A 12,346-nucleotide genomic window follows, 5' to 3' on the forward strand; every position below is an offset into this window, starting at 1 on the left:
ACTGGGAGCCGTTGAAGGTTCTGGAGTGAGAGCAAGAGCTGTCCGGAGCAGAGCTGGCAGGAGCTAGGTAGACCAGCAGAGGGAGGGGCTAGTCAGGACATGGCCTTCCCTAGGCTTGGCAGAGACAGGAAGCGGCAGGGTCAGAGCAAGGTCGCTTTCATGTTTGTAGAGTGGTGCTTTTTCTTTGTTTCTTTTGGGAGGAGTAAGAAGGATGCCGGCACTCCTCCTCTAGCAGAGACCTCTCACCCCCCACCGGCACCTCCTGTGCTGGCCTGGACCCGCTCCCCTCCTTGAATTTTGAATTCCGGGGGCTGTCTGCATAGGGCCGGTCCCGTGCACTCAGGGGCTCCCTGAGGACCACCTGCAGCACTGTCCAGCTCACCCTTTCTCTGGAATCTAGGTCTTTCCCAGTCCAGGCCCCCTGATGCTTTTCTGTGAGATGCTTCCACGCAGCGCTGTTGCCTTTTCTCCCCCCAGGAGCCTTCTCTGAGCCCAGTGTTGCCTGGAAGCCCTCACGCCCCATGCACGGGCCCATCACAGTGTGCACCCAGAGCCAGGGCCCCTGGCCTCCCCGCCGATGGGTCTGGTCCCGTCAGGCTGATGGAGCTCGTGGTGACTAGGCGCAGACTGTGTTTGTCTTGTGGGGCAGTGCCTGGTGGCTGCTCGTATGGAAGTAACCCAGCACTCACGGGACTTTTCTTTTTGGGTGGGGGGCGGGTATTGTGCTTTATGGCAATGCTGAACATTTTATTGAAGCATTTATTTTAATATTTCCTTTTTTCTAAAGGATTTCTGATGTCTAGATTTGTTCTTAATTTTCAGTGATAGCCTAGCATTTTTCATATCTGTGATCTAAATCCTGTCCTTCCAACACCCCTCAGAGACTACCTAGCATATAAAATCATTTTAAAACTTAACATAAATTTTGATTAATCTTGCTGTGTAATTTGTGGGAAAGGCATTAGGGGAACCGTCATTAGGGTGAATAATTTTATCTGGAGTACCAAAAAATATTCATGTCAGTACTGTGGCTTTTCAGTATGTAGATGAGAGGAATATTAAGCACTGAAGAGAGATTACGTTTTGGAAGAGGGACAGCAGCATGGGGGAGTGCACAGAAGCCGGCAGGCTGCAGAAGGAACGGACCTGCTGTCTGCAGGATTCTCCAGGTCGTCTAGAAGGAGATGGGGCAGAATGCACACACGGCGCCTGTGGTCTTCTGTAGGTCGTGGCCCACTTTCCTCTTGTCTTAGTGGCTTCTTCATTTTTAAATGTTCCATATTTTCTTTTCTTTAAGATTTATTTATTTGAGATAGAGCAAGAGACAGAGAGAGCACAAGCAGGGGGCTGAGGCAGAGAGAGAAGCAAACTCCCCGCTGAGCAGGGAGCCCGACGCGGGGCTCGATCTCAGGACCCCAGGATCGTGACCTGAACCGAAGGCAGACTCTTCACCGACTAAGCCCCCCAGGCGTCCTGTGTTCCATGTTTTCTACAGTAAGCATGCACCGTAAGGATTACAAATGTCAGTAGCCCTTTGAATAGAAAGAGTTTCTTCCATGTACACTGGGATGACCATAGTCCGGGGTCCCTGTGGACTGGACCCATTTCTGGTAGTCCTGGGATTATGGGGCCCGATGCACAGTGTGGGGCGTTGTTCGTCTTGGTCTGGGGCACCCAGCCCCCGCCACCCTGCACAGAAGCAGGACCTCGAGTGCCACTGGGACAGGCTTCCCAGGCCTTCGTGGCTCTGGTGAGCTGCATGCCCGCCTGCCCCTCCTGGCTCGTTCCAAGGCCAGAACTGTCCCTGCCACACAGCCGTCCCGACGACAGTCCACGTCCAGTGTGAGGGAGTGATCCCCGGGTGGCTCAGCGCGTGCCCGCGGTGCACTTACTCGGTGCTCGCGGCTCTGCTCGGGGGCCAGGGTGGGACAGCCAGGAACCGGAGGTGGTGGGGTGGTTTCAGCGGGGTGCTCGGGCTGGGGCGTTGTGCTCCTCTGTCCTGCCATCTCGTGTGGCCTGTGTACTCGCGGCCCCATCATCTCGAGCAACTGGATGATTTAAAGCCACCCGAGGGGCGCCGGGGTGGCTTGCTCTGTCGGCGAAGCATCCGCCTTCGGCTCAGGTCATGATCTCAGGGTCCTGGGACGGAGCCCGGTGTCGGGCTCCCTGCTCAGCGGGGAGCCTGCTTGTGCTTGCTCACTCCCTCTCTCCGTCAAATAAAGAAGTAAAATCTTTTAAAAATAAACAAATAAGTAAATAAATAAAGCCACCTGAGTGTGTGTCTGTGTGAAAAGAAACCCCATGATCCAGCGAAAAGGAGGATCTTAAATCTGCTTGCAGTTCTGTTGCCCCTGGGTCTGGTTGAAGCGGCGCAGTGACTGTGTGTGCACACTGGGTGGCGCCAGAGCGCTCGGTCCCCAGAGCCTGCCTGTCCGGCATCCGCCCAGGATTGGGATGGATGCACACGCGGGTGCCCAAGATCCTCCCCTCTCTTATCAACACGGATCCCGCCAGGAGCCAGGAGAGGGGCTGACAAGCAGGAAGGAGCTGGAACCTTGCTAAATACGTTCATTATGCTCTAAGAAGTTCAGAAGACCTGCTGCAAGCGCCTGTGTTTTAGGAAAACATCACTGTGCCCAGATCCGTGAGATTCTTGTTTATAGCTGATAGGTGTAACCTCCTCACTGTGCTATCACTTGTTCTTTTTATTTTTTTAAAAGATTTTATTTGTTTGACAGAGAGATCACAAGTAGAGCAGCAGGCGGGGGGGGGGGGGGGGGGGGGGGGGGAGCAGGCTCCCTGCTGAGCAGAGAGCCCAGTGCGGGGCTCGATTCCAGGATCCTAAGATCATGACCTGAGCCGAAGGCAGCGGCTTTAACCCACTGAGCCACCCAGGCTTCCAAAAAAAAATTTTTTTTAAAAGAACAAATGAGGGGCGCCTGGGTGAGAGCCAAGAAGGTGAGAGGAAACTGAATCCCCACCCTTTGAAAGCAGTTTATAAAAACACCTAGGGTGGGGCTCCTGGGTGGCTCAGTGGGTTAAAGCCTCTGCCTTAGGCTCAGGTCATGATCCCAGGGTCCTGGGATCGAGCCCCACATCAGGCTCTCTGCTCAGCAGGGAGACTGCTTCCCTTCCTCTCTCTCTGCCTGCTTGTGATCTCTGTCTGTCAAATAAATAAGTAAAATCTTTTTAAAAAATTTTTTTAAGATTTTATTTGCACGTGAGAGAGAACAAGCCTGAGCAGGGGGAAGGGGCAGAGGCAGAGGGAGAAGCAGGCTCCCCACTCAACGAGGAGCCCAATGTACGACTTGATCCCAGGACCCTGAGAATCGTGACCTGAGCTGAAGGCAGATGCTTAACCGACTGAGCCACCCAGGCGCCCCTGTTCCTTTTTTTTTTTAGCCCTTAATTCATACTACAACTGTTGACTATGTCTTCTTGAAATACATTTGCATCTGTGTGGGTTATTCTTTTAAAAAGGAGGAAACATGCTTACGCTTGGAACGCTGCTGCCCCAGTAAGCCAGCCCGTACCCCAGTCTTGCCAGTTGCAGGGTTGGAAGATGTTGCCAGAAAGCACGAGGCATTTTCCTTTCCTAGCCTCCTTTTTTTATTTGTTTCCCTTTGCCTCCACTCTCCGTCTAGTTTCTTTCCTTCATTAGTTAACTATAAAAGAAGATGAAAGAAATTGTGGATAAGATAGCACAACAAAAGACATCTGAAAACGAAATTCACATGGCCAGAACCTTTCTTACGAGGATTCTGAGGAACTCTATGAGGTACAGTTTGGTTTTCAGTCCCTTTACTTCTGCGGTGTGATGAATTTGTCTCTTCTGTGGTTTTGTTCACGGGGAAACTCCTGAAGTCAACACATTCCACATGTCCGTAACCAGCGAGGCACAGTTTGAGGTCTCTCTGTGTTCTTGAAGGGGACGTAGGCTGTCCAGAGTGAGCAAGTTCTGTCGCACACGGGAGAAGCGGAGAGTGGGAGCAGCAGGCCGGTGGGCGCCTGCTCACGCTGCAGCCTTCTCTCGGAGGCTGTGAGGTCTCCACGGCAGCCCTGCAGACTTCCGACTGCGGTTCCCTTCCCACGCCCATGCAGTGCAGCCAAAACACCAGTGCGCCCGCCGCGGGGCGGTGGGGACCGCAGGGCGAGAGCCCGGGCAGGGTGGGCTGCCGCCTGTGGGTGGAGGACCTCACGTTCCCGGAATGGGGACCCTTAGCTGACTTCGCAGACGCTCCGAGGGGCCCAGGGGAGCAAACACACGTCTGCATGTCTCCGTTCACGTCAGTGTCTGTGTTTCCTGGGTTAAGTGAGTAAGTCGCGGCGGCCTAAACTCCGTGCGACCCGGCGCAGCTGGGCACTCTGGAGCTTCTCTCCAGCGGTCCGTGTTCCGCAAGGAGGCCGAGGGTTGTGTGCACGGCGGTGCAGGAACAGAGATGGAAGTCTGTCTGTGGTCATGCTGGTGGCCCAGGGGACAGCAAGATTGATTTACTACTGTGAATAGATGTTGGAGAATAAGGGTTAATTCACATTCGGAAGCTTGAGATTGTCTTTGCGTTAGCGTGAGTTCTGTATTAAGAAACATTTCACACCCCATGTTCATGTCCAGATCCAGCGGGAAGCACCTGGAAGCGATGCTCTGAACCGTGCGGAAGTCACTGTGACTTCTTTCCACGTCGCGCTTCTGTCTTGGCACGGAGGTGTCCTTTGTTCAGAGTCCCTGAGCCGTCTGCGTTCTTTTTCAGGAAGAACGAGGTGAGCTGGAGGCCTCACTCCTGGCATGCCACCAAGTTCTCCGACAGCCACCCCGAGACGTCAGCATCGCCGTTCCCCCCCACCAGCGCCTGCCCTTCTTGGCACAGCCGACACCACACCAGGTAGGCACGCGTTTCCCACCGGGATGGGCGGTGTCCGTCGCTTCCCAGCCCTGCCACGAGAGCACCTCTGTTCACTTCAGAACAGTTTTGTTTTTCTGATGAGGAAAAGCCACGAGCACACCATGACGGGTAAAACTTCCCAAATTTTTCAGAGGAGGGACGTGTCCAGCCTTTGGGAACAAAAACTGAAATATCAGGAGCAAGGATGAGTACGTGTGTTTCTCCTTCCGGTGCTCAGTCCGTCGGCAGCCTGGGAGCTGGGCTTCTTGGCTGAACTCCTTGGGGCCAGCTGCCGACCTGACTGGGACAGCCACCATGCCACCCACTTGCCCTCAGCCACCGCCATTCTTTTGAGATTTTTGTGCCTAGATTGGAAGACAGGCGCTACCTACGGGTTCGGCAAGTGTAGTTCACAGAGGCTCCCAGACAGTCCTGGGAAGCATCAGCACCCTGTCCCCAACGCCCAGGCTCTCCTGTGGCTGGGGATAGAGGAAACCAGGGCTTCACGGCCTACACGCCAGGCTGGCAGCCAGCCTTGAGGGCCCAGTGGTGGTTCCCACTAAGTGTGAGACCAAGATGGTGGGAGCTGTAGGTCGGCAAAAGGAGGGGGCGTTCTGGTCGACCTGGCGTCCATATATCAGGTGCAGAAGTGCTCCTGGATGAGGTACGCGCGTGACAGCCCCACAGCGGTGTTCGCTTGAGGAAACTCCAGCTACACACACGTCCTCTTGGGTCAGCCTCCAGCGTCGTCACAAGTCTCCTATTAAAAGGATGACGCTGAGCACTAGTGTGGGTTTCGGTGTGTGTGAGTGCACGTATGAGTGTGTATGTGTATCTCTGTGTGTGTAGGTGCATCGGTGCATACCTAGGATGTGTGCCCATGTGTGTGCACGTGTGTGCGTGTGTTTGCGAGCGTGCGGACACACCTATTCTGTAAGTGCATTTGTGCCTGTGTGTGTGGAGGTCATGTAACCACCTCAAAATCAATATATTTTTTAAAGATCTTATTTACTTATTTGACAGAGAGAGATCACAAGTAGGCAGAGAGGCAGGCAGAGAGAGAGGGGGAAGCGGGCTCCCGCTGAGCAGAGCCCAATGCGGGGCTCAATTCCAGGACCCTGGGATCATGACCTGAGCTGAAGGCAGAGGCTTTAACCCCACGGAGCCGCCCAGGCGCCCGTCCTTGGTGGTTTCTTGATGAAGGACGCACATACACTGCCCACATCTGTGTGGAAGCGGTGCGGAGCCTTGTTCCTATCCGCCGGGACTGAAGTCCGCATGGGGAGAGCACCCTCAGGGCACTGGGGGAGGACGGAGCGGACGCTGCTCCGTGTCTGAGGGGCACCTGCCGTGTCCGTCCAGAGAAGGGTGTAAAACCCCCACAGTCCCCTCCCTTCAGGAAAACCTCACCGTCCCCGGGAGCCATGAGACCTTCAGAGCATGTGGGTATAGTCCTTCTCCCTGGGTTTTCATTTGTCTTGTTGCTGCTGTAGTTAAGAGTGATTTAGCCGGTTCAGTCTCCTCGCAGTGCTGACACGGCTTGCTTTCTTATCCTCGTTCTCCCCAGACCTAAAGTAGCAACAGATGTGGGCAGTAGGTTTTGTTTTTTGTTTTTCTGACCTCGAAGCCTGAAGGTTCCAGCTCTGTTGAGCTTTCATGAAAGTGTTTTCAACATCGCTGGATAAAGAGCTCGCCACGGAGGGCTGTTAGGCTCCGCTGTACGCTGTGACTGCCTGGCAGAACGCGGACTTCCGTGATGAGCGCATCGCCCAGCTTGTAGCAGTAAGCCTGGCTTCTGCATTTCCTCCTCCTGGACCCCGTGCTACTTGCGAACCGGAATGTGTGGTGTCCGGGTACAGCTCCGATGAACTCTGCCAGGTGTAATGAGGCCCCTGGCCCCGCGGTGTCGGGTTTTGCTGAAAACGCCTGTCGCTGGAGTTCTCGATTGCATGTTGCCTTCACTGACAGGTGAAAGGATTGATGGTGCTTGCGTGTTGAGGTGTGGAAAAGTCACATCATCCCTGCACCCCCTGCATTTTAAAAAATGTATTTGTTAGGGCACCTGGATGGCTCAGTGGGTTGAGCCACTGCCTTTGGCTCAGGTCATGATCTCAGGGTCCTGGGATCGAGTCCCGCATTGGGCGCTCTGCTCAGCAGGGAGCCTGCTTCCCTCTCTCTCTCTGCCTGCCTCTCTATCTACTTGCGATCTCTCTCTGTCAAATAAATAAATAAAATCTTAAAAAAAAAAAAAAGTATTTGTTATTGTTTAGATATTGTCAGAGGAAGAGTGAGCACCGCAGGGGGCGTGGCAGGCAGAGGGAGAAGCCGGCTCCTCACAGAGCAGGGGGCCCCATGTGGGGCTCAGTCCCAGGACCCCGGGATCATGACCTGAGCCAAAGGCAGACGCTTCACCGACTGAGACCCCCAAGGGCCCCTGGATATCCCCTTTCAATGTGAAAGCTGTTGTCGTTCGATCAGTTCTTCTCTGTTAGTCATCCGAGCAAAAACCCTTTCACACGCGCAACCCGCGGGGGTCCACAGACCTGCCCTAGAAAGGGCCATGTAGGAAATATTTTAGGTTCCATGGACCCGTGTCTGTTGCCGGTTCCCCAGCTGAGAAGTAGTCACAAACAGTGTGTACACGGATGGCCCCAACTGGGTTCTAATCACACTTTATCTGTGAGCAGTGACATTTGAATTCTTGTCATTCTCATGGGTCCCAAAATGGTCTTTTGATCCATGTGCCCCCAACCCTTTAACTGCCTAACCCCGTACTCACGGGCTGTGGCCTGCCAGCTGCCGTACTTCGTGACGGAGGATGAAAGCGCTCCCGTGGGCAGAGTCTCCCCGCTGCTGACCGCTGTGGTTCCGGCGACCCTGAGGGCAGGAGTGTGCACAGCTAGCACGTGAAGGCACGGGTTTGGGGAAAGAGCATCCAGCGGGTCGGTCTGGGTCTTTTGAGCCTGTTGTCAGAGTTACTCTAAAATGCCGTGCTGCTGCCTCTGCCTCTGCCTCTCTGCCTACTTGTGATCTCTCTCTCGGTTAAATTAAGAAAAACAGGGGCGTCTGGGTGGCTCACTGGGTTAAAGCCTCTGCGTTTCGCTCAGGTCATGATCCCAGGGTCCTGGAATCGAGCCCCACATCAAGCTCTCTGCTTGGCAGGGAGCCTGCTTCCTCCTCTCTCTCTCTCTGCCTGCCTCTCTCCCTACTTGTGATCTCTATCTGTCAAATAAATAAATAAAATCTGTAAAAAAAAAAAAAATTAAGAAAAAAAATCTGAAAAGGGGACCTGGGTGGCTCAGTGAGTTAAGCCTCTGCCTTCAGCTCAGGTCATGATCTCAGGGTCCTGGGATCGAGCCCCGCATCGGGCTCTCTGTTCAGCGGGGAGTCTGCTTCTCCCTCTCTCACTCCTGGGTGCCTGGGTGGTTCAGTCGGTGAGGCGTCTGCCTTCAGCTCAGGTCACGATCCCAGGGTCCTAGGGTCGAGTGTCATATCAGGCTCTCTGCTCAGCGGGGAGCCTGCTTCTCCCTCTCCCTCTGCCTGCCGCTCCCCCTGCTTGTGCTCTCTCTCTCTCTCTCTCTTTTTCTGTCAAATAAATAATATCTTTTTTAAATTAATTAAAAAAATAATAAAATGCTGTGCTGAGGTCCCATGTTAGGTCCCATGACCCTGTTCTGGGAAGAGTTCTGGGCGTCTGGATGTCTCGTGCGGGCCGGCGGCTTTCACTGCGCGGTTGCCCTGATCGTCCCTGTCGCTGCTCGTCGATTCTAAAGCGGATGCTTCCCTGTGCTCCTTCCCCTCTAGCTCTTCGTCTCACGACCTGTCGGGCCCGTGGGAGCACTCGAATCTCCAACGAACCTCAGACCATTTCAGCTCGCTCGGGAGTGTCGACAGCCTGGACCAGCCTACCCAGCACTACCCCTCCGGACGCCTCTCCGCAGCCAAGTCCAACAGCAGCATCGAACACCTGGGTGGCCAGAGCAAGCGGGACTCGGCCTATGGCTCGTTCTCCACCAGCTCCAGCACGCCTGACCACACCCTGCCCAAGGCCGACGCCTCCTCCGCAGAGAACATCATCTACAAAGTGGGCCTGTGGGAGGCCTCCAAGCTGGGCGGCAGCCGGCAGGGCCAGGCTGCCAGCGATGCCCCAGGCCTGGAGGAGAGGTTCGGGTGCTTCCCAGCCCGGGTCCCCTGTGACAGCCGCAGAAGCCCCAGGCCGGAGGACAGTGCTGAGGCCAAGCTGGCCACCGCTGGGAGGTCAAATTTTGGGCCTGTCTGGTATGTCCCTGAGAAGAAAAAAGCACCTTCGTCCCCTCCTCCGCCCCCTCCCCCTCTCCGCAGTGACAGCTTCGCGGCCACCAAGAGCCACGAGAAGCCCCAGGGCCCTCCGTTCTCAGAGGTGGCCAATGTGCAGCACTTTCTGGGCCTGACCCGGGCCCAGCCCCGCAGCGACTGGAGAACAGAAGCTGCCGACCAGTGGAGGCCGGTGCATCCCAGCGGCGGGAGAGCAGGCGGGAGCTCGGGCTGCACGCCGGACGTCCCCCTGGGCGGCGGGGTGCTGCCCTCTGAGCACGGCGCCGGCGGCCTCCCAGGGGCCCCCAGCTGGCTGCAGGTCTCTCTGTCCAGCACGGACGTGCGCTTCCCGCCGGCTTCCCACGGTGGCCAGCACCCACGCCAGTGCAGTGACGAGGGCCCCAGGTCCACCACGCTGAGGGAACAGCCCCGCCTGGCTGTCCCCGGGGGCCGCCAGGAGCCGCCTGCTGGCCGTTTCCACGACGACAGCCCCCCTCAGGTCAGGTGGCCTGGTGCCACCAACCAGAAGGGGGATGGCGGCGGGCAGAGCCGCTACTACTGTGTGACCAGCAGACAGTGCCTGCAGGGGGGCACGCAGGCAGCGTGGCTGCACGAGGAGGCCTGGCATCCGGACGTGGCCCCGGGCACCCCCGAGTACCCTACCCCCCACCCGACGGGCCAGAGGCCCCAGTGTTCCCTGCTGCAGCCCGAGGTGGCCGCAGGCCCCCCCGAGAGAGACGGGAGTGACCCGGGGGACCGAGGGGCAGAGGGCCGTTCCGCAGCACGTGAGGACGCGCGGGGAGCCAGGCCCGTGGCGAAGGGCAGCGCGAGGGGCTCTGCGGACGGCTTCGCGTGGGCCGATGGCGAGAGCAGCCAGATCTCCCGTCAGAAGACCCCCATGCTGCACTCGCTGACGCGGGAGGGCACGCGGCGGCCCGAGGATGGGCAGGAAGCCCACGCGGAGAGGCCGCCCCCGACAGATGCCGCAGGGGGCAAACCGACGCGGAGGAGCGACCGGTTCGCCACCACCCTGAGGAACGAGATCCAGATGCGACGGGCCAGGCTGCAGCAGAGCAAGAGCGCGGTGGCGCTGGCCGGGGCGGGGGATGCGGCGGGGGAGGCCGCTGGCTGGGGGACGCAGCGCGGTTCTGCCGCCAGCGCCACCCCAGCAGGGGCCTTCACGGGCACCTATAGAGACCACGTGAAGGAGGCCCAGGCCCGGGTGCTCAGGGCCACGTCGTTCAAGCGCCGTGACTTGGAGCCCAGCCCAGCCGATCCTTACGCAGGGTCGCCGGAGCACCGGGCTGAGAACCACGGCACCAGTCTGGACCCCGTCCCCCACGTCTGGGAGGGGGGCCCGGCCAAGCCGTCCCCGTCGGGAGCAGGCGGGCCTCACGTTGCCCGCATCGGAGGCCGCAAGCGGTTCACGCTGGAGCAGAAGCTGAAATCCTACTCCGAACCAGAGAAGATGAACGAGGTGGGGCTGTCCGGGCACGAGCGCCCTCCGCAGCACCCCGGGACGTCCGACGAGACTCTGGGCACGTTCGCCGACAGGTGGAAGTTCTTTGAGGAAACCAGCAGACCCCTTCACCAGAGGCCAGGGCCAAGCCCAGCGCTCTGTGGTTTCCCGAAGGAGAGGCTGGAGAGGCCGCAGACGGCGGGCCGCGGGTACGAGGGTGCGGAGCCTTGGTTCCAGAAGCGGGCCCGCACTGCCTCCTTTGGAGAGCATCCCAGAGGTCACGGAAAAGCGGGGCAGGTCGGAAAAAGGGAACCGCCCCAGAGACTTGGGACGTTTGCCGAGTATCAGGCCTCTTGGCGGGAACAGAGGACAGCTCTAGAAGGCAGGAGCTCCGGGCGGTACCACTCAGCCGACGACATCCTGGACGTGGGTCTGGAGCAACACGAGAGACCTCAGTACGTTCACGGAAGGTCCCGGTCATCGCCATCCACAGACCTGTACACACAGGTAAGCCTGGGGCCACAAGCAAGGGCGCTGACCGCCCCCCCCGCCCCCACTCAGAGAGAGGCCCCGAAATAGAACAGCCGAGTCAGTGTGACGTGTGCCCAGCGGCTTGAAACCCGTGTGCTGTAGCTCTTCCGGCGTGGCCCTGTGGGAAAGGTTCCTGGGGACAAATCGGGACATTCGTGACCACTGAAGGGCCATCTCAGTGTGCAACTCTCGAGTCCGCAGCCATCTCCTCCTGTCTCACTACAGCTGTCTTTCCCCAAGACGAGCGTGCCCCAGCCTTAACACCACGCAGAGAATTTGGGGGGGAGAGGGCTAGAAAATGGCTGCTTCTCCTCTGAACCGGAAAGCGGTACTTTGGGGAAAGGGGTGAGACAGTGTAGGGTGGCCTGTCTTCAAGCCTTCGGGCCACTTACAATTTTTAGTGTTTGTTCTTTTCATTTTTTCAGCTTTTTTTTTTCCGAAATATTTTTAGAGGTTGCTCCAGGGCCGATGTAGGTCAGCACGCAGTGCATTAAACCGATGCACTTCTCGTCAGGTGAGAGTCGTGGCAGTCAAGGGTGGCGTTAAGCCTGCTGGAAAAGCGGGGTGCTCAGAGCCATGGTCAAAGTCAGTGCCACGCTCACCCTCCCTCTCTCTGCCTGTTCCGCCTCTTAAACCTGCCTCTGTGTGTTTCGGAGAAAAGGCTTACAGGACGCGATGCGGTTTCTTTTCCCAAGAACGAGTCGCGGACTCGGGACACGACAGTGTGTCTGTGCGTGTAAGGAGGGCGGCCTGTTTGTCCGTGGCGCCCCCAAGCTGACAGGCCTGCGGCCACCGCCCATGTAGCTCTGTCGTGGCTGGGACCCGCGGCCTGACCTTGGAGCCTTCCACGCTTGCTCAGGCCGGAGAGAAGAGCCCCGGACTCTGACAAGCGCTAGGGCCTGAGGCTTTGCCGTAGCGAGCTGTCACCGGCTGTGTGTGGGCTGGTTTCTGTCTCGTTTCTGCTTGGGCCGGTTGTGTTGCCTGGCTCCACGGGCCTCCCTCCGGCCTCTCGCCCCCTGCCCGGGACAGACGTGGACTCACGGTCTGGTGCGTTTGTTTTGACAGACCGGTTTGGAGAGCTGAGCGGGCCAGCCCGGTGGCCGAGTGTCAGCACGGGACGGCAGGCCGCGTCACTGCCTTCGTGGTCCGGGCCCGCGGGGCAAACCCACAATGAGGGGGTTCG

General features: G+C 57.7%; 1 protein-coding gene across 3 annotated transcripts in view; it reads left to right on the forward strand.

Annotated features, from left to right (window-relative positions):
* Positions 1 to 12,346, forward strand: part of SHROOM2 (shroom family member 2) — a 130,660-nt gene that overhangs the window by 73,200 nt on the left and 45,114 nt on the right. For all 3 annotated transcript variants that reach the window (XM_045996460.1, XM_045996459.1, XM_045996458.1), the window contains exons 3-4: positions 4,749 to 4,880; positions 8,685 to 11,139. In XM_045996460.1, coding sequence (XP_045852416.1) covers positions 4,749 to 4,880; positions 8,685 to 11,139 — 2,587 coding nt within the window. The remainder of the gene's footprint in view (positions 1 to 4,748; positions 4,881 to 8,684; positions 11,140 to 12,346) is intronic.

Source organism: Meles meles, chromosome X (genome assembly GCF_922984935.1).
Source record: "Meles meles chromosome X, mMelMel3.1 paternal haplotype, whole genome shotgun sequence".
Lineage (NCBI taxonomy): Eukaryota > Metazoa > Chordata > Mammalia > Carnivora > Mustelidae > Meles > Meles meles.